Consider the following 22,582-nt stretch of genomic DNA (forward strand, 5'->3'; position numbering starts at 1 on the left):
GAAGCAACCAAGATGACTCTTAATAGGTGCATGGATAAACACACTGTGGTACATACACATGATAGAATATTATTCAATAAGAAGAAATGAACTATCAAGGTATGAAAAGCACATGGATGAACCTTAAATGCACATTACTAAGTGAAAGAAGCCAGTGTGAAAAGGCTATGTACTATATGATTTCAATTATATGACATTCTAGAAAAGGCAAACATTACCTCAGCCAGGCAACTGAAGTACAAATCAACAGTGATAAATCATATTGATAAGATGTACTCATAACATCTGAATATCTGTGTACTCGAAAATGGCACCTTATTACCGTGACCTCTCAAAAATATAACCCAGTCTAACCATGAGGAAGTCATTAGACAAACCCAAACTGAGAGACATTCTACAAAATACCTGATCAGTATTCCTCAAAACTGTCAAGGTCATCAAAAACAAGGAAAGTCTGAGAGTTTCATAGCCAAGAGAAGCCTAAGGAGACAAGACAGCTAAATGTAATATGGTGTCCTGTATGGGATCCTGGATCAGAAAAAGGACATTATGGAAAAACTAAGGAAATCTGAATAAACTACACACTTTAGTTTATTAGAGTGTATTGATACTGATCAGCTAATTTTAACAAGTGAACCATACTAATGCAAAATGTTATTAACAGAAGAAACTGGGTGTGAGGTATGTAGAAACTCTGCACTATTTTCACAAATTTTCTGTAAATCTAAAACTGTTCTATAATACAAAGTTTTATTTTTAAAAATTTGTATCTTCATATATAAGCAATAAGCAATCAGAAGTTAAAATTCTAAAATTCCATTTACATCAGTATCAAAAAGCAAAAAATATTTAGGGATAAATTGACAAAAATAATGCAAGATCTATACACTGAAAATTATAAAACATTATGAGAAAAATTGAAGATCTAAATAAAGAAATGGACAGGAGTTCCCTGGTAATGGTCCAGTGATTAGGACTTGCTGCTTTCATTGTAGTGGCCCAGGTTCGATCCCTGGTCCAGGAACTAAGACCCCATGAGCCACTAAGCATATCCAAAAAAAAAAAAGAAAAGAAAGAAATGGAGAGTGTTCATGAGTAGGGGTTTTTCACCAATTCCAAACTGCCAAGGCTTTTCTGTTTATACTATGAACCTGATTCTAAAATTAAACAAAAATGCAAGGAACCAGAATATCCAAAACAACTTTAAGAAAGAACAAAGTTAGAGAACTAACACTACCTAATTTGAGGACTAAAAAAAGTAATCAGGAAATGTTATACTGGCATCAAGACATATAAATAGATCCACCAAACAAAATAGATACTCAAAAAATAGACCTTCACATATGTGGACAACTGACATTCTACAAAGCTACAAAACAATTTAGTGAAAAAAAGGAAAGCTTTTCAACAAATGGTGCTGGAACAATTGGATACTCATATGCAAAAAAAGTGAACTTTGAACTACACCTTCTACTATATGCAAATATTAACTTGAAATGGATCACAGATTTAAATGTAAGAACTGAAACTATAAAACTGCTAAAAGAAAATCCAGGAGAAAAATTTCACCTTAGGCTTCACAATTTCTTTAAAAGAATACAAGGGCTGGAAATAAATTTTTAAAAAGCAGTAAGTTTCACATAATCAGAAATATTTTCTCTTTAAAAGACACTTAGGAAAATAAAAAGGCAAGCCACAGACTGGGAAAAAATATATGCCAAACATATATTGTACCTGACAAAGAATTTATATCCAGAATATAGAAAGGATTTTTACAACTTATTAGTACATATAACTCAAAAAAAGTTTGCAAAAGTTTTGAACAGACACTAAAGAAGATATATGTATGGGACAAAATGACATGAACAGATGCTCAAAATCACTAGTTATTAGAGAAGGTAAATCAAAACCACAGCACATACCTATTAGGAGGGCTAAAACCAGAAAGATACTGTATATAAAGTATTGATGAGGATATGTAACAACTGGCACACTCATACACTGCTGGTGAAAATGTAGAATAAAACAGTACAACCACTTTGAAAACAGTTCAATGATTTTTTCAGAAGTTAAGCATACCTCCATTATATAACTCAGTCACTCTAGTCTCAGGTATTTACCCAAGGGAAGTAAAAGCACACATCCATATAAAGACTCATATGTGTATGCTCATAATGGTTTTCATTATAGTTCCAAGTTGGAAACACGGAAATGTTTATGTGGCATATCCATATAATGGAATACTACTCAGCAATAAAAAGGAGTAAACTGTTGGTTGTATGTGACAACATGGATAAATCTTGAAACAGTTATGCTGATGAAAGAAGCCCTATAAAAGAATATACACTGCATGATTTCACTTATATAATAACATTTTAGAAAATCCAAATAGATCTCTGTGACAGAAAGCAAATCAGTGGTTGCCTGGGGAAGAGGATAGGCAGGCATGAGAAAACTTTGTAGAGTGATGGACAGGGCCTCTATCTTGAGTGTGGTGATTGCCTTACAGGTACGAACAAATGTCAAAATTTACCAGACTGAACACTTTTAAGTATGTGCAATTTTTACTATGTCTATTACACTTTACTAATACTGCTAAAAGAAAACAAATGTACACAAAGCCCTCAAAATTATTATATATTTATCTTTTAGAATATTTTTAATAAACCACTAAAATGCCTTCAAATAACTTCCAACTATATGTGAAAATATTTCTGGTATGGGATTAAGTGAAATTGGCCAAATATATAACTTAATATAGGATGATATCAATTACATGGAAAGCTTATATACAGATATAAACACTTCTGGCTAGAAAATGAATCTATATTACTGCATTTTCCCTGGGCTATGGAATCATGGGTGATTTAAATTTCTTGGAAACTTTTTCTCTATTTTTCAAGGTTTTCTTTGTTGTTCTTATTTTATTATTATTTTTATTTTACCTGAACCTGCAATATCCTTTCAACCAAGAGAGTAAAAAATAAATGAAGGGCAAAGTGAAAAGACAGCCTTCAGAATGGGAGAAAATAATACCAAAAGAAGCAACTGACAAAGAATTAATCTCAAAAATACACAAGCAGCTCATGCAGCTCAATGCCAGAAAAATAAATGACCCAATCAAAAAATGGGCCAAAGAACTAAACAGACATTTCTCCAAAGAAGACATACAGATGGCTAACAAACACATGAAAAGATGCTCAACATCACTCATTATCAGAGGAATCCAAATCAAAATCACAATGAGGTACCATCTCATGCCATGGCTGCAATCCAAAAGTCTACAAACAATAAATGCTGGAGAGGGTGTGGAGAAAAGGGAACCCTCTTACACTGTTGGAGGGAATGCAAACTAGTACAGTCACTATGGAGAACAGTGTGGAAATTCCTTAAAAAACGGGAAATAGAACTGCCATATGACCCAGCAATCCCACTGCTGGGCATACACACTGAGGAAACCAGAAATGAAAGAGACACGTGTACCCCAATGTTCATCACAGCACTGTTTACAACAGCCAGGACATGGAAGCAACCTAGATATCCACTGGCAGATGAATGGATAAGAAAGCTGTGGTACATATACACAATGAAGTATTACTCAGCTATTAAAAAGAATACATTATAATCAGTTCTAATGAAGTGGATGAAACTGGAGCCTATTATAAAGAGTGAAGTAAGTCAAAAAGAAAAACACCAATACAGTATATTAACGCATTCATGTGGAATTTAGAAAGATGGTAATGATGACCCTATATGCAAGACAGAAAAAGAGACACAGATGTAAAGAACAGACCTTTGGACTCTGTGGGAGAAGGCAAGGGTGGGATGATTTGAGAGAATAGCATTGAAATATGTATATTACCACATGTCAAACAGATCACCAATCCAGGTTCGATGCATGAAACAGGGCACTCAGGGCCGGTGCACTGGGATGACCCTGAGGGACGGGATAGGGAAGGAGGAGGGAGGGGGATTCAGGATGGGGAACACATGTACACCCATGGCTAATTCATGTCAATTTATGGCAAAACTACTACAATATTGTAAAGTAATTAGCCTCCAATTAAAATAAATAAATTAATTAAAAATAAATAAATAAATGAAGGGAAAGAATTTGAGTAATCCTCTGTCCTGACAAGTGATTCCAATGCATCAGTACGTACCACAGACCCTTGAAAGACCAAAGAGGCGACTTTGGGAATTTGTATATGAACCAAGTATTATCTGTAGACTAAATAATGTATTTCACACTCTCATGAACTATTATTTTTCATATGTTCATAGATACACTGAAATTCAACCTGAGTGAATGTGTAGAATTTCTGTTTCTCACGTCAATAGACACTGCAAGTGAAACTGCTAACATGGAAGTCTTTAGAAACTTGTTCCCCTACACCACTGCCTGTGGGTTGCTTTAACTGGGATTTTCCTGCTACAGAGCAGTATGTAGGAACAGCTAAACACAGTACATGGCATCCAGTTAACAGAAGTTCTGTTACATGTTCTTATTTCTTTGCTATGGCTTTTATTGTATGTCAAACCACCCCTTTTCTAAGCTATTGTCAAACCTGTGCTTTGTGTTTTCTTATACTGTTCAGATCCCAGGACATAATTTAAGTTACAAGGTAAATTAAACAGTGAAAGGCCAAGGTCAAATATGCTCTTTACTCAGAAGGGCTTTGTAAAAGCTATTTCAGCTACATACTGAAGCTTTCTGCAAATACAAGATTAAAATTACTAGAAGTTTGATTCCTATAAGTATGGCATTCCCAGTCTGTCAGTCTGTGACTGACCTTTAGGAAATCATTTAATATGTGCTGAGGTATCCACTCCTGTTTCATAATAATCCTTTCAAAAATTAAAGTCAACAAATAACTTAATTATCACCCTAAAATATCCTTCAAAAAGAAGAGCTACTATTTATAGTAAACCATTGGTTTAATGGTAATTGACTTTACCTCAAAGAATTATTCTCTGCTTTTTGTCTGCCAAGTTCACTTTCAGTATCCATCGCCTTTCTTGCTAGTGATTTCATTTCTTTTTCCACAGTGGTTATTGTTTCCTTCATCAAAGTCATATTTGACATTTGTTCCATACGTTCATCATCAAGCTATACAGGCAGAATGACAAGGTTACTGCCATCACTAAAAACATCTCAGTAATCTTTCAAGAGAGACATTCTGTCTTTGTACAAATTGGTATATGAGATGATCAGGTTAGACTTGAACCTTGTGGGAGGCTACATGGACAAGGTATTGTAGAGCAGGAACTTGGGCACGCTGCCACACAGCTTGTCCATGAAGCCTATCACAGAAGATGCACATTTTCAGTCTGGTTCAGCTGGACGGTAGTACACATAGCCTGTTTGCAAGACGCTTTCTTATTTGTTGCTCAATATGAACAAGTTATACATACAAACTGGGATTATGAAAAAAAACTCTGTTTTTTTCTGTCTACTGTCAATTTCTTAAAAAAGAAAAAACCTCATTATAACATAAAACAGATGAATTTAGAAATACAGTCAATTAAAGTTGGTAACGCAAAGCTGAATTCCCTTAATTCTGTTTATATAGTCAGAATATCTCCAATATATATGGACAGCATCTCAAAGCCTTAACTAGTAACAAGGTGATGCTTCACAATTAAATTGAGTCTAAATATATTTTTCTCATTGGTTTTCATTCTGTTATAATTTTCTCTATCTTAGCTACTCTTTAGTAAGAATAAGTCAGTTTCTCTGTCTGGCAATGCTATCATTAATGAAACAGGGAGATAAATAAGTGTTAAAATCACTGAGAATGCATCCCTCATGCTTTTTCTTTAAAGAACATACACAAAAAGCATACACAACCTAACAGAGAAAAGACTTTACTCACATTTTTTAGAAGAAAATAAATAATGAAAAAGTGATAATTTACAGTATATACACCACCTTAAACATCTTTAGGACTGCAAATGCTATCTGAGAAAACCAACTTTTCTGAACAAAGAAAAAGGGGAAAGTGGGGAGCCACTGACAGTTTATAGCCCAAAGTGCAAAAGTGACTTTTCTTTACGTTATGAACTGTACACTCCAGCTCCTCTATTCTTTGTTCCAAGTGAGCCTTCTCATTAAACGCTGTCTCTTGGGCAATCTGTTTAAAAAACAAAAACAAAACAAAGGTGCTCTTAATGTTGCTGTTTTGCATTTCACAGATCCTCATAGAGATAAAATTCTTTCCAACCTTTAGCCTCTCCCTCAGACTATCTCGTTCTGTAGTCATTCTTCGCAAGTCAGTGAAGGCCACATCTCTCTCAGTCTCCACCCGCCGGAGGATAGCATGTGCTGTTGTTGATTTAGGAGACTTACAGCTTTTCATCATTTCCCGTCGAAGTCGGGCAATTTCTTCCTGTGCCTATTATTTAAATACATACATAGACTTCTGTTTAACAAGCTTTAGGACAGCTATCTTCTATCCAGCCAGATAAAATGCAAGCCTATATTAATTAATGTGCATGCAGCAGGATAATGATATAATTCGTTAATGAACTTACACAAATAAATGCAAATGATGCCCCAAGTGTAAATGAATATCTACAAACAGAAGTTTGGTTTACACTATCTTTGCCAAAAATTAAAACAAATTAATTTGGAGGCAGTTAATGCAAGAGAGAGTGTTTTACTAAGAGGTCCCTACGATATATATCATCCATTTTGTGATAAATTTGAAATCAGTACAATTTAGGCAGAACACTGGTTTAATAAATATTATCATAGTGTTCCAGTATTCCTCTACAAAAATGTATGTGCCATTTCCATGTCTTGACTACTTTCACCCCAACAGAAAGGCCTACTGATCCTTACTGATAACCCAACCTATGCTTCACACACTTGTTCAACAACTATCCTTGGGTTCCAAGTCTATTTCATATCTGCAGGTGATTTCATACCCTGCTTTGCTACTTCCTTCCCTTATCTTCCTTTCTCTTGATTTTGCTCACTATCTATTCAGCTAGTATCTAAGTCTCAGAAGAAGATATATCACTTCCCAATTTCCATAGGTAAGCCTTGACCAGACTCCTGGACCTCATTTCCTGAAGTGTCTTTTAAGATACCCCTAATTCAATTTTAATTACTTGTCTCACTTTAAATACTACCCTCTCCACTGGCTCTTCCTCTACTTCTTCAACCATGCACATGGCTCCCATATCTTGAAAAACTGTCACTTAATCCTACTGTCCCATTTATCATCATCTGTCTCTTTTTCCTTTGACAGTTTTTTTTTTTTAAGTGTCATGGTTTGTACACCCTGCCTGTTCCTTATCATCCACTCTCTTACTCCAGTCTAACCTGGCTCCCACACCCACCACTCTATGGAATTTCAAGTACTTGTGTCTCTATAAATCAATTATACTGTAACATAGCCAAATCCTAAAGGAAATCAACCCTGAATACTCACTGGAAGGACTGATATTTCAGCTGAAGCTCCAATACTTTGGCCCCCTGATGCAAAGAGCCTACTCACTGGGAAAGTCCCTGATGCTGGGAAAGATTGAAGGCAGGAGGAGAAGGGGACAACATAAGATGAGATGGTTGAACGGCATCACTGATTCAATGGACAGGAGTTTGAACAGACTCAGGGAGATAGTGAAGCACAGGGGAGCCTGGCGTGCTGCAGTCCATAGGGTTGCAAAAAGTTGGACACAACTGAGCGACTGAATAACAGGAACAAACTCGTTCTCTTGTTGTTATCTACCGGGGCTGTTGCACTACAACAACAGAGCTGAATAGCTGTGTCAGAGGTCACATAGCCTGCAAGGCCCAGGCTGCTTTTTACCCGGGCCTTCACAGAAAAAGTTTGAAAACTTCTGTTCTAGTCCAATCCACCTCTCAAGCCTTGGCTCCCACCTCACTCCACGGACATACACCTTTTGTTCTAGTCATAAATAGATTCATTCACATACTGTTTTTCCTGCCTTTACCCTTTGTTTCAGGTCATTCCTCTAGTTTGAATGTTCCTTCTTACCCCTTTCAAGATAAGAGAAACTCCATCTTTCCCTCAGGACTTAAACTCCATACAGTCCAGCAAAGATCTTAATTGCCATAACTAAAAAATACCTATCTCTTCTATTTCTTATAATATCTTCTAGACTACTTACGCTAAAATAACAAAAAATAGATACAACACAATATGCTTCTCTTCCTACCTAGAATGTAAACATAGGAAACAGTGTCTTATTTTTTCTATCTTTTAGAGTAACAAGCCCAGAACCTTACACTTAGTAGCTGCAATTCTTAATAAAATTTGATATTTTTGAAAAAATTATGTTGGTGATACATGGGGTTTAATTGAGTAAAGAAGCTATTTGTTTAATAAGGGTTGTACAATGGTAAGCTAAAAATACAGATAAACGACAAATTGATTTTACTCTCTGAAATTAAACAAATTTTATGGCAATTCCTAAAGTGATTGATAGTACACCACAAGCTATGTGTTAATATTTTTTAACCTCCAAATCTAACTCTTTTCACCATGAACTCACTGTATCCGGTTACTTTTCTCATTTCTTATTCCAAAAAGCAGGCGATTTCTATGCATGTATATCATCTTTCTAGGATAAGAGGACAACACGTGTGTGTACACGTACACAAATACTTCATATTTCATTAAGAACATCATAAGAACAAAGGTAATTCTCAAATGTTAGATTAATTTGATTAACAGATTTAAGTATCCTCACAGAACTTAAAGAATTTACCCATCTCTAGGAATTAAATGCTGGCTTCCCAGGTGGACTGAATGGTAAAGAACCCACCTGCCAAGGCAGGAGACATAAGAGGCATGGGTTCGATCCCTGGGTCAGGAAGATCCCCTGGAGGAGGGAATAGCAACCCAGTCCAGTATTCTTGCTTGGAGAATCCCACGGACAGAGGAGACTAGCGGGCTACTGTCCATAGGGTCACAAAGAGTTGGACACAACTGAAGTGACTGAGCACACACAAACACGCACGCAGAACTGAATGCTAGTACTTACATATCTTGTTTACATATAAATAAGCTTACCTGCTCATACAGAAGAAAGGTCTTGTCTCTCTCAGACGTGAGAACCTTGACATTGCCCTGAATTTCTGCCAAATGACGCTCATATTTTTCCAGCATGCATTTGAGTTCTTCACGGTCTCTTGTTGTCTTCAGAAGCTCTACATCACAGTTTGTACCCTATAATTATTACATGAGAAATCTGAATACAAGGTCCTTCCGTATACCACAGGTAAACTGCGTTCAATATCCTATGATAAGCCATAATGGAAAAGAATACAAAAAACAAAATATGTATGTATAACTGAGTTACTTTGCTGTACAGACTGAAATTAAACACAACATTGTAAATCAACTATACTTCAGTAAAATTTTTTTTTAATGTGAAATTCTTCTTTGACATGTGTTATTAATATAGTCCATGGGGTTGCAAGGAGTTGGACACAACTGAACAACTAACACACACACACACACACACACACACACACACACACTAATAGAAATGTCCTACTGATGGCAGCACACAATTTCTGGTTAAGCAAACATGACTATATAATGAAATAATGAAAAAAAAAGTTTAAAAATCACTTCTCTTTTAAACAACATCATCCCCAATTGCTCCACATTTGTCTGATTACCCCCCAACCACTACTAATGCTGGGGATAAAGGACCAATTTTGATGGTCCATGGTGCCACCAAAGAGAGCTCCATCTCCCATTTTCCTTGAGACACCAATTCATGCCAAATTAAAAGGAATTATTTCCAGATTAGGTGAATCAAAAATAAAATCCACTGCTTCAGCAACAAATTCCAAAACATTTACAAGTTTCCAAAAACCTACCCGAGAAGATGGAGATGGCCGTCGTGGGCTTTTAGATCTACTTCTGATCATCTTTCTCAAATTTTGAGCTTCACTCTTATAGTAATCTCTGTCTGCTTCTAAAGTTTTGACAAAGGAATCAAGTCTGGAAGGAGATTTATTTTGTGCTTTTTCAGTCTCTAAAATTATCTTGCCAAGGAGGAAAAAATTAGGCCATTATTTCAAGCTAAACTATATTATCATTTTCTAAATGAAAGTTGAAAGCAAACAGGATCCTTAAAAATAATAAATTTGGTATTTTGAAATAATTCAAAAAATAATAATTCAGCAATACTTTCTAAAAAGCAGTTAGAAAAAAATTAAAAGCAGTTAGATACCTTTCTTTTCCAGGATTTCTGAATGTACTGTATTTTTATTTCACTGAAAATGTCCCTATGTTGACACAATAATTTTGAAGAAAAAACAGTAAAGAAATTTCAGAGGCCAGAATTGTTTCTTATAAGAGATCTAGTTATAAGTTCTAGAAATAAAGTTAATTTGCTAAGAGAAGCTTGTATGCTACTATTAAAGCATCTATTTATAGTTTCAAGTTTTATTCAATAATTGTTCAACAAATAAATTAATTGAATGTTGGATTAATTTAATAAATTTACTGAACAAAATAAACTAATTGAATAAATTAAATGAATGCTGGATATTCTATGTTTGTATATACTTTCGTTCATTTCCATTCACTTTAATATATTTAGAAGCATTTGTTTTACATTTATTTACCAATACTTTATTGGGATAAAAGTACAGACATACTTTTAGAGAGGGTGTTTCAAATATTTTAAATGACAACATTAAAATGCCTAAACAGAGCAACTTTCGTTTCACATTGTTAAAGAGAACATATTACTCAGAACTAAGTAACAACATTTGACTTTAAAATATTTATTATTAAGAGGGATGAGAGTTAATGTGTAAACAAATACAGCTTACATTTTGAGAATTAAATTACTCACAGACATCATTTTAATCAAGTAACAGCTAAGGACATTAATAAAACCAAGCAAAAGTTCTCTCCAGCTCTAAGAAAGGACAGACTATGGGAAGGGAGCAAGAACAGATTCGTTCTTACAGATGGGAGGACCCTTGTCCACCAGGGAGAGTGCTGATTTTAGAAAACAAAACACTTTGTATTTTTCACAAATTACATGAGAGCCAAAACATATGTATAATTTTTTGCAGTCCTACTAACAGAATAAAAGTGATTCCTTAACATTTATTTATGAAAAATGTACTTACAGATCTAAGCCTTTTTATTGTATCTTCCAATACTATTATATTATTTTGCTGGCAAATGAGTTCAATCTGAAAAACAAGCCAGAAAAAAATGCTATTTAGGTAGAAAATGTCTAAATTGATTTGTTGGAAAGAGAGCATCAGAAACAGAAGTCACTTAAAAACATGCAGACAGTAAATATTTTATGAGAGAAAAGATAATTTATTCCTTTATATTTACCTACTTTTGATGGTAAAAGAACCTAGAATGAAATGAAGCAGTTCCTTTAGAATATCTAATGTTTTGTATAAAATACTAATTGATTTCATTTTGTCAAACTACTCCTCATAAACTGAAAGAAAATGTTAATACTAATTATAATTCTGAAGATGAGAATAAGGAAGTCAAAAGAATGACTAGAATGAAGTTAAGTTTTCCCAAGTCAGAAATGATTGCTCTTTCCTGTGAACTCTTTTAATAGTTTAATTCAATCCAACCAACAAAATACTTTTTGTATCAGTTTTATGATAGTCTTAACAGCCTTGTAGTCATATATTTAGTCTATGACTAGATTATACATTCCTAGGGAACAGTGATTATGTTTTTATGCAAAGCTATAAATCTCTGCAGAACCTCCTCCTTTGTTATTCCAAACTAAAATGTTTCCCATTAAAATTTGAATTTTCTGGAATTATTGCTTCTCATTTATTTTTTAGATCAAAATTCTGAGATTTCTCAAGCAGTTATATTTTAGTTTATGAAATACTAAAGGGTTAGTTATAGTATGGAATATAACTCAAGTACACGTTGGATAAGCTTATATATAATTTTGAATAATTTTCAATGCTTTAATTTTCACTACTATCTAGACACTAAAAAGATATAGATCTATTATGGATTATGTGTAAGTTCAGTCACTCAGTCGTGTCCAACTTTTTGTGACCCCATGGACTGCAGTACGCCAGGCTTCCCTGTCCATCACCAACTCCTGGAGCTTGCTCAAACTCATGTCCATTGAGTCGGTGATGCCATCCAATCATCTCATTCTCTGTCATCCCCTTCTCCTCCTGCCTTCCATCTTTCCCAGCATCAGGGCCTTTTCCAAAGAGTCAGCTCTTCGCATTAGGTGGCCAAAGTATTGGAGCTTCAGCATCAGTCCTTCCAGAATATTCAGGACTGATTTTCTTTAAGATTACTGGTTTGATCTCCCTGCAGTCCAAGGGACTCTCAAGAATCCTCTCCAACACCACAGTTCAAAAGCAACAATTCTTTGGCACTCAGCTTTCTTTATAGTCCAGCTCTCACACCCATACATGACTACTAGAAAAACCATAGCTTTGACTAGATGGAACTTTGTTGGTATAGGTCTATATATGTGTAAGTTCAGTTCAGTTCAGTTGCTCAGTCATGTTTGACTCTTTGCGATCCCATGAACTGCAGCACACCAGGCCTCCCTGTCCAGCACCAACTCCCGGAGTTTACTCAAACTCATGTCCATCAGGTTGGTGATGCCATCCAGCCATCTCATCCTCTGTCATCCCCTTCTCCTCCTGCCCCCAATCCCTCCCAGCATCAGGGTCTTTTCCAATGAGTCAACTCTTCACATGAGGTGGGCCAAAGTATTGGAGTTTCAGCTTTAGCATCAGTCCTTCCAATGAACACCCAAGACTGATCTCCTTTAGGATGGATTGGTTGGACCTCCTTGAAGTCCAAGGGACTCTCAAGAGTCTTCTCCAACACCACAGTTCAAAAGCATCAATTCTTCGGTGCTCAGCTTTCTTTATAATCCAACTCTCACATCCATACATGACCACTGGAAAAACCACAGCATGTGTAAAGGTGTCCATAAAAATTAAGTATAAAAACTTACACTCCCAAAAATTTTATCTAGTAAGACACATTCTGGTAAAAAATGAATTATACATACATATCCCCAAATACAGATGGAATATAATCAATAGTATGTAAACTGAGCAAGATAGATTATGTCTAGGTATAGCAAGGTGATTATGGTACATACTATTTTCTTCATTCAGTTCAGTTCAGTTCAGTTCAGTTCAGTTGCTCAGTCATGTCCAACTCTTTGTGACCCCATGAATCGCAGAAAGCCAGGCCTCCCTGTCCATCACCAACTCCCGGAGTTCACTCAGACTCACGTTCATCGAGTCAGTGATGCCATCCAGCCATCTCATCCTCTGTTGTCCCCTTCTCCTCCTGCCCCCAATCCATCTCAGCATCAGAGTCTTTTCCAATGAGTCAACTCTTTGCATGAGATGGCCAAAGTACTGGAGTTTTCTTCATGATACTCTTCTATTTTTAAAAAATGTATTACTTTTATCAAGATAAAAAATTTAATGCTTATTCCACTCTGAAAAAAAATTTTATAACTGGCCCAAATAAAAAGATGCTACTGCCTTCATTTACTTGACAATTGTTTAGTGAGGATCTTACTGTGTGTCTGATTGTCTCATATGCTGGTTATAGCATGGAATAAAACAGGAACCTCTACCCTCATGGAGCTAACATTCTAGTTGAAAAGAGATAAATAAAAGATAATAGGCAAAGTATATATCAGACAGTGATTATGTCATTCAAGAAAAAATTTAATGAGCATTCACACCTGCTCTATACTTTAGATTTTTAAAAAGGGAATGGAATAGACAAAGATCCTTGCCTTTGGACAACTTAGAGTCTAGTTGGTAGATGACAAAAAATAAACCTAAAAATAAATTGTACAGGACATTAGAAAAAAGGAGCAATATTCTTAAGAATATTAGGAGTGTTTACAAAGAATAGAATTTAAAATGGGGTGATCAGGGAAGTCCACACTGAGGGAGTCAACCAGTGAAAAATCGAAGAAAAATATTCCAGATAAAGCATACAGCTATAGCAAAAGGGAAAAGATTGTTTGCTAAATCAGGGAACAGTAGGGAGGTCAGTGTGGCTACAGCAGAGGGAGGGAGGAAGGAGGAAAGTGCTAGAGAAAAATGAAGCAGGGGAGAGAGAGAGGGAATCAGTGTGTGTGTGGTTGGGGGCGCGGGTTAGACACATACACAGGCTTTATGCTTTGTCTTCCACATGGTAGGTTCTAAAGTATTTTTGACAGAATCACATATAAAGTAACAGTAATGACAAGAGTTACCAGAGATCCAGTCTAATAATGGCCCTATGTTCATTAAAAATATAAATTATATGACAAAACTAGTGATGATAAAATTACAGTTCTGTTTCTTTATGTTTCAGAAACTCATGTTCAACACTCTGGGAAACACTGCATTAAGTCATGAATGATAAACAACTCAAGGTGAAAAGATAAAAGGAGGTTTATGGTCATGGTAGCTTTAAAATATGTCTCAAAATTCTGATCCTCTTGCCTTCAAAAAATGGAGCTTCATTCTCCTCCCCTTAAGTGTTGTCTATACTTGGGGACTCTTTTCTAATGAACAAGATATGTGGGAGTGACAGCATGTAAATTTTGAGACTAGAAACTCTTCCTTTTTGTTTCTTTTGGATCACTGTGGCAGAGGGAAGCCAGCTGCCAAAAAAGAATATATCAAACAATCTAGGGAGAGGTCCACCTGGCAAGGAACTAAGTGAAAAGTGAAAGTGTTAGTTGCTCAGTTGTGTCCGACTCTTTGTGACCCTGTGGACTGTAGCCTACCAGGTTCCTCTGTCCATGGCAGGAATTCTGGAGTGGGTTGCCATTCCCTTCTCCAGTGGATCTTTCAGACCCAGGGATCGAACCCCAGTCTCATGCATTGCAGATGGAGTCTTTACCACTGAGCCACCAGGGAAGCCCAAGGAACTAAGTTTCCTGCCAAAAGCCAAGAGTCATCTAAGTAAGTCATCTTAAAAGCAAATCTACCAGTACCCATGACCAAAGCCCGGCCATCATCTGATTACAGTTTCCTGAGAAATGGTGAGCCAGAACTACTCAGTTAAGTTGCACTGGAAACTGTAAGGTGTACATATTTGTTGTTTGAAGTCATTAAAGTTCAACAGCAATTTGTTACATGGCTATAGATAATATAATAGGCTTCCCTGTCCTTCACTATTTCCTAGAGTTTGCTCAAACACATATCCATTGAATCGGTCATGCTATCCAATAATGGCCTCATTTTTAATTAAAAATATAAATTGTATGAAGAAACAAAACATTTCATTTTTTAATTTATTTTTTAAGACTTTTTTTGAAGTGGACCATTTTTAAATCCTTTACTGAATTTGTTAGAATACTGCTTCTGTTTGGTGTTTTGGTTTTTTGGCCTCAAGGCACGTGGGGTCTTAGCTCCCGGACCAGGGATTGAACCTGCAACCCCTGCATTGGAAGGTAAAGTGTTAACCACTGGACCACCAGGGAAGTCCCTCAAAACATTTTAATGGAATAAATGATGGAAGAAGTTACTCAGTGGACTTTTAAAACATAGCTAAAAGTAAACTCTTCTGAGTAAATTCAATACTATCTCAATTCTAGACAAACTAACAGTAGCTTTAGCCTCAGACTCTACTTCCACATACCTAAAGCACCATCTTTTAACAGTATAGGAACCCAAACATTCTCTCTCAGATTAGAAATTCTCGTTTCAAGTATCATCTCACAAATCAGACAAAGACTCTCGCCAGGGAGTGGACGCCTAAACTGTAAAACCAGGGACTTGATGATGACAACATGCACTGGGGTTCGTGTTCCCAGCGCAGGTCCTGCATTTTTTCTAATCCCCATTCTACGTGGAACATTTGCTTATTGAGGATGGTGCTTTCATTTCAGGATCTTTCACCAACACAAAGGACCTACTTCCATTCTGTCCTTTCTCTGTTAACTTTTTAATACTTTCCCTGTATCAACAATGTTCTCTCTTTCCTAAAACTGCAGCCCACCTCTTCTACAAATAGCTTTCTAATTCTCAAGTACACCAGACTTTCCACATAATACATATATGGATATCTCTTTCCTAAAAACACTCTCTTCTGAGATGGACAGAATTTCCATTTACAAAGTTAATATTTTCAGTTTTAGGTAAATCCAAGATCTTTTATTTTAGATGTTTTCCATTCCTGAAATTCTCCTTTGCTGATAGCATAAGGTTCATTCTGAAAGAGGACTCTCTCTCTAGAATACAGACTCTAACAACCCTTTAAAATCAATATTTCAAAGCTAGACGTTCTCCTTATAGAAGAATTTGGCCAACTAGGCTTCCCACAGTCTGGGAAGGAGTGCTGTTAATTTTAAATTTGAAGAAGAAAACAAGAAAGACATAATTAAACATCAATTTAGTGTTTTTTGATAATTTGTATAATTAAGACTGAACTCAATTTACCATTAAACTGTGAATGAAGGATAACTATTATTTTAAAAGAAACAATACAAACAAAAGAATTTATTAAGAATGTTTAAAATAGTTAAGCTACATTTATTTATATTTTTGGCCACGTGGCATGAGAGAACTTAGTTTCCCCACCAGGGGTCAAACCCATGTTCCCAGCTTGGAAGCTAGGAGTATTAACCACTGGACCACCAGGAAGTCCTAAGTTACTTTTATTTATTTATTTATTTATTTATTTTTTCCTCATTAAACTTTTTTTAATGGGTCTCAAATTCTGTGACAGATTTTTGGTCAAGTTGTTTTCATTAAAAAGTACTGATTTTAAAAACTAATAACTTAAACTGCCACACACAAAACATATGGTTCACAAAAACATTCTCCTTTCCTTCTGAAGGTTTTACGATGCATTGTTATCATTAACCAGTCTTTTACTATTAAACTTAAATGGCCAATTGAGACAAACAGTTCTGAGACCGTTCTTCCACCACTGATTAAGACTGGGGTGGCAGGTATTGGGGATAATATTCATTTAGCCTTCTGAGCTTTCTGGGCAGACTTGGTGACCTTGCCAGCTCCAGCTGCCTTCTTGTCCACTGCTTTGATGACACCCACAGCGACTGTCTGTCTCATGTCACGCACAGCAAAACGGCCCAGGGGAGGATAATCAGAGAAGCTCTCGACACATATAGGCTTGCCAGGAACCATATCAACGATGGCAGCGTCACCAGATTTCAAGAATTTAGGGCCATCTTCCAGCTTTTTCCCAGAACGACGATCAATCTTCTCCTTCAGCTCAGCAAACTTGCAAGCAATGTGAGCTGTGTGACAATCCAGCACAGGTGCATATCCAGCACTGATCTGGCCTGGATGGTTCAAAATAATCACCTGAGCTGTGAAGCCAGCAGCTTCCATGGGTGGATCATTTTTGCTGTCACCAGCCACATTGCCACGACGGACATCTTTGACAGACACGTTCTAGACATTGAAACCCACACTGTCCCCAGGAAGGGCTTCACTCAATGCTTCACGGTGCATTTCTACAGACTTCACCTCAGTTGTTACATTGACTGGAGCAAAGGTGACCACCATGCCAGGTTTGAGAACACCAGTCTCCACACGACCCACAGGGACAGTACCAACACCACCAATTTTATAGACATCCTGGAGAGGCAAACGCAAGGGTTTGTCAGTTGGGCAAGTTGGTGGCAGGATGCAATCCAGAGCTTCAAGCAGGGTGGTTCCACTGGCATTGCCGTCCTTATGGGTGACTTTCCATCTCTTGAACCATGGCATATTAGCACTTGGCTCCAGCATGTTGTCACCATTCCAGCCAGAAATTGGCACAAATGCTACTGTGTCGGGGTTGTAGCCAATTTTCTTAATGTAGGTGCTGACTTCCTTAACAATTTCCTCGTATCTCTTCTGGCTATAAGGTGGCTCAGTGGAATCCATTTTGTTAACGCCAACAATTAGTTGTTTCACACCCAGGGTATAAGCCAGAAGGGCATGCTCACGGGTCTGCCCGTTCTTGGAGATACCGGCTTCAAATTCACCAACACCAGCAGCAACAATCAGGACAGCACAGTCAGCCTGGGATGTGCCTGTAGTCATGTTTTTGATGAAGTCTCTGTGTCCTGGGGCATCAATGATGGTAACATAGTACTTGCTGGTCTCAAATTTCCACAGGGAGATATCAATGGTGATACCACGCTCACATTCAGCTTTCAGTTTGTCCAAGACCCAGGCATATTTGAAGGAGCCCTTTCCCATCTCAGCAGCCTCCTTCTCGAACTTTTCAATTGTTCTCTTGTTGATCCCGCCACATTTGTAGATCAGATGGCCAGTCGTGGTAGACTTCCCTGAATCTACGTGCCCAATGACAACGATGTTGATGTGGGTCTTCTCCTTTCCCATTTTGGCTTAGGTTTAACGGTGGTTTTCACAACACCTGTGTCCTGGCGGCAAACCCGTTGCGAAAAAGCTAAGTTACTTTTAAATATCCTCCAAAGACTTCGGCAGCAACCATTATAAGATAAATTGCAAATTAAACACAAATCAAATCATTCTTATCTACTCTCTCAAGTAGTCCTTCTTAGGACCTCCTCCAGGCAACACTATTAAAGAAAACTATGTAATAAACTTCATGTATTTGAGTATTCCATTATTCAGACTTTTTACTACTACAGACTTACTTACCCTTTACACATTCTAAGTAAGTGAGGTTACTGGAGATAAACAAATACCAGCCTAGTGTTCATAACCAGCTCTTATGTTTCAAATTACTATAATAAATAATGCCTTCAATAACTTATGTTCGCAGCTTGATCATTTATTAAGTGCTTTATCATATGCTACAAAGAATACATTAAAAGGATGTTCAAGAACTAACATGCAACAGCAATTAGCTTTGGGAAACTATCTTCTCACAGACACAATTTATTAATTTAGTGATTAATAAATCAATCACATGTTTTCACTTAAAAATTCAATAGGTTGGTTTTTGGCTTTCAGACATACTCTGTGTCTTGCCTATAAGCTATTAGACAGCAAAGAGAAATGAAAATTTCTGTGTATAATACTGCTTAAATTCCTAGCTTCTAAAGGTCATGGTGGGGTACCAAAACTTAATCAAGAAATAAAATGTTTATCAAAATATCATGGGACTTCCCTGGTGGTCCAGGGGTTGAAAACCTGCCTGCCAATGCAGAGGATGCAGGTTCAATCCCTATTTGGGGAAGTAAGATCCCACACGCCACAGGGCAACTAAGCCCGCACACTGGAACTACTGACCCCATGTGCTCTAGAATCCATGCTCCAGAATAAGAGAAGACTGTGTACCACAACAAAGACCCAGCAAGGTCAAAATTAAAAATAATAAATAAATAAACAAATGTTTTCATGTAAAAAAAAATCAAAGCTACATTTATTAAAATAATATGGTAGTGGCATAGAAAATGACAACTGAATCAATGAAACCAAAAAGTCCAGAAACATATCTATGCACATATAAGAATTTAGTGGCTGTCAAAATGGCACTTCAAATCAGTGACTGAAGAAAGGATCAGTCAACCCTACCTCATACTAGAACAAAAAGAAATTCCAGAAGGATTAAAATTTTAAATATATGTATCTTAAAACTCTTAAAACTGTAGAAGATATTCTTGTTGTTTTTGAGGTGAACCATAAACTGTGAACTTCCAGATGTTCAAGCTGGTTTTAGAAAAGGCAGAGGAACCAGAGATCAAATTGCCAACATCTGCTGGATCACGGAAAAAGCAAGAGAATTCCAGAAAAAACATCTATTTCTCCTTTATTGATGACTGTGTGGATCACAATAAACTGTGGAAAATTCTGAAAGAGATGGGAATACCAGATCACCTGACCTGCCTCTTGAGAAACCTATACACAGGCCAGGAAGCAACAGTTAGAACTGGACATGGAACAACAGATTGGTTCCAAATAGGAAAAGGAGTACGTCAAAGCTGTATATTGTCACCCTGCTTATTTAACTTATATGCAGAGTACATTATGAGAAACGCTGGGCTGGAAGAAGCACAAGCTGGAATCAAGATTGCCGGCAGAAATATCAATAACCTCAGATATGCAGTGACACCACCCTTATGGCAGAAAGCAAAGAAAAACTAAAAAGCCTCTTGATGAAAGTGAAAGAGGAGAGTGAAAAAGTTGGCTTAAAGCTCAACCAACATTCAGAAAACAAAGATCATGACATCTGGTTCCATCACTTCATGGCAAATAGATGGGGATACAATGGAAACAGTGGCAGACTTTATTTTTTTTTAGGCTCCAAAATCCCTGCAGATGGTGATTGCAGCCATGAAATTAAAAGACGCTTACTCCTTGGAAGGAAAGTTATGACCAAACTAGATAGCATATTGAAAAGCAGAGACATCACTTTGCCAACAAAGATCCATCTAGTCAAGGCTATGGTTTTTCCAGTGGTCATGTATGGATGTGAGAGTTGGACTGTGAAGAAAGCTGAATGCCGAAGAATTGATGCTTTTGAACTGTGGTGTTGGAGAAGACTCTTGAGAGTCCCTTGGACTGCAAGGAGATCCAACCAGTCCATTCTGAAGATCAGCCCTGGGATTTCTTTGGAGGGAATGATGCTGAAGCTGAAACTCCAGTACTTTGGCCACCTCATGTGAAGAGTTGACTCATTAGAAAAGACTCTGATGCTGGGAGGGATTAGGGGCAGGAGGAAAAGGGGACGACAGAGGATGAGATGGCTGGATGGCATCACCAACTCGATGGACGTGAGTTTGAGTGAACTCTGGGAGCTAGTGATGGACAGGGAGGCCTGGCGTGCTGCGATTCATGGGATCGCAAAGAGTCGGACATGATTGAGCGACTGAACTGAACTGAACTGAATATGTCTGCTGCTGCTGCTGCTGCTAAGTCACTTCAGTCGTGTCCGACTCTGCGACCCCACAGACGGCAGCTCACTTGGCTCCCCCCTCCCTGGGATTCTCCAGGCAAGAACACTGGAGTGGGTTGCCATTTCCTTTCTCCAATGAATGAAAGTGAAAAGTGAAAGTGAAGTCACTCAGTCGTGTCCGACTCATGTAGCAACCCCATGTCTGCCGCCCACCAGACTCCTCCGTCCATGGGATTTGCCAGTCAAGAGTACTGGAGTGGGGTGCCATTGCCTTCTCCGGAATATATCTATTATACCTCAATTAAAAAAAAAAAACAAACCTGATTAGTGATAAATCTAGTACCTTTGCTTCTTCAAGTTCCTTGTCAGCGGTATCCACCACAAAATTTTTTTCTTTTTCTAGTTGCTCTGCTAGTTGGTCAATTTTAATCAATTCTTGACAAAGGTGCTCATTGTGGCTGGTTAAATCATCTACTTGACTGCTTACCACCTCCTTACTATCCAAGAGTTTCTTAACATATTCTTCCAAGCCATGATTTGTCTGTTTGAGATCTTCAATCTGTGGTAATGAGAAAGAAAATAATCACATTAAAAAATTTCCTTAGCTTCCCTCTGAGGAGAACAACTAGGTGACTGGATTCAGGAAAGGAGGTTTGCTTCCCTGGCAGGGAAACTTAACTATGTATCTTTTTTCTGAATTTCGTACCATGTGACTATATTACCTATCTGAAAAAATATATACTAAATAAATATTTTAAGGTTTATATAGCTACAACTCTCAAGACAATTTTCAGCTTAGAAACAAAAAAACTTACTGTTGATTTTTTAGAAAAATTGCCAAATACTTGTATCTGCAGACAAGGACCCAGTCTTGAAGTAATTATTGTTATATTATTATCATTAAAATCACCAATTAGGCATTCTTTAGAATTAAAATTCTAATTATTATTATCAAAATATGTTAACTCTTTAGAAAAATCCTTTTGAACATATCAGTAACTTACTTGACTAAGCTAAATACTGATACCAAATCAATCAAGTATTTGCTGACTAAAGTGGAGGACCACAGCTTCCTTTCCCAGCCCACTAGCAAACCATCAACGGATGAAGAAAAGGGCCTTTTCTATCACGAAGGTATCCAAATGCCTTTAAAGGAAAAAAAATATGTTAGACTCATTGAATAAGGATAATATGTTAAGAATTTCGTTAACTTCAAAAGATACAAAGATAGGTTAAGGTATCTGCTCAAGGAGAATGTATTGTTTAGTTAAGAAAACACATATACAGTATGTAAATGCCATAAAAGAAATATCTGAGATAAAGTGGTGGCACAAAGGTCCTTTTCCACAAGATCCGCCTTGTATATTTAACAAATATTTACTGAGTACCTACTATATCCAAGGTACTGTGTTGGTGTAAGATGTAAACAGAAGAAAAAACAATTTTTGTCTTTAAAGAGCATCTAAAATTGCTAACCCCCTTATCTAACATTATTGTTAGCTCTAGCATTATTTTTTTGTTGTTATAACCGTGCCCTTTTCAAATAACTAGAGACAGCTCTTTCCAAACCATCAAAATCAACAGTTTTCTTTAAAAATATAAACTGTTATATCTGTCACATATATAAGGAAGTATCCTAAAGGTCATGAGTTACATATAACTAAGTGTAGTACAATGACATTTATGCTCAAGAAGACGAGAAAAGTCATTATTTTAACCCAGCTCTCACTTTGGTATTCTTGCCTGGGAAATCT

The 22,582-nt window shown here is 36.9% G+C and overlaps 1 protein-coding gene and 1 pseudogene across 12 annotated transcripts in view; both read right to left on the minus strand.

Moving 5' to 3' along the window:
- TSGA10 (testis specific 10) overlaps window positions 1-22,582 on the minus strand; it is a 96,211-nt gene that overhangs the window by 52,226 nt on the left and 21,403 nt on the right. For 4 of the 12 annotated variants that reach the window (XR_005725812.1, XM_040267653.1, XM_040267652.1 and 1 more), the window contains exons 3-9: window positions 21,172-21,387; window positions 11,132-11,197; window positions 9,863-10,030; window positions 9,045-9,200; window positions 6,225-6,395; window positions 6,057-6,134; window positions 4,959-5,110 (exon numbers count right to left, since the gene is read on the minus strand). Coding sequence is in view for 11 of the 12 variants with exons in the window: in XM_040267652.1 (XP_040123586.1) it covers window positions 4,959-5,110; window positions 6,057-6,134; window positions 6,225-6,395; window positions 9,045-9,200; window positions 9,863-10,030; window positions 11,132-11,197; window positions 21,172-21,387 (1,007 nt within the window). In the remaining variant the exon portion in view is untranslated. Of the gene's footprint in view, window positions 1-4,958; window positions 5,111-6,056; window positions 6,135-6,224; window positions 6,396-9,044; window positions 9,201-9,862; window positions 10,031-11,131; window positions 11,198-21,171; window positions 21,388-21,832; window positions 21,975-22,582 lie in introns of all 12 variants that reach the window. The other 8 variants (XM_040267656.1, XM_040267654.1, XM_040267655.1 and 5 more) reach the window with 5 other exon arrangements.
- On the minus strand, window positions 16,819-18,407 carry LOC120883579 (annotated as a pseudogene).

The sequence above is a fragment of the Oryx dammah genome, unplaced genomic scaffold (genome assembly GCF_014754425.2).
Source record: "Oryx dammah isolate SB20612 unplaced genomic scaffold, SCBI_Odam_1.1 HiC_scaffold_25, whole genome shotgun sequence".
Classification (NCBI taxonomy): Eukaryota; Metazoa; Chordata; class Mammalia; order Artiodactyla; family Bovidae; genus Oryx; species Oryx dammah.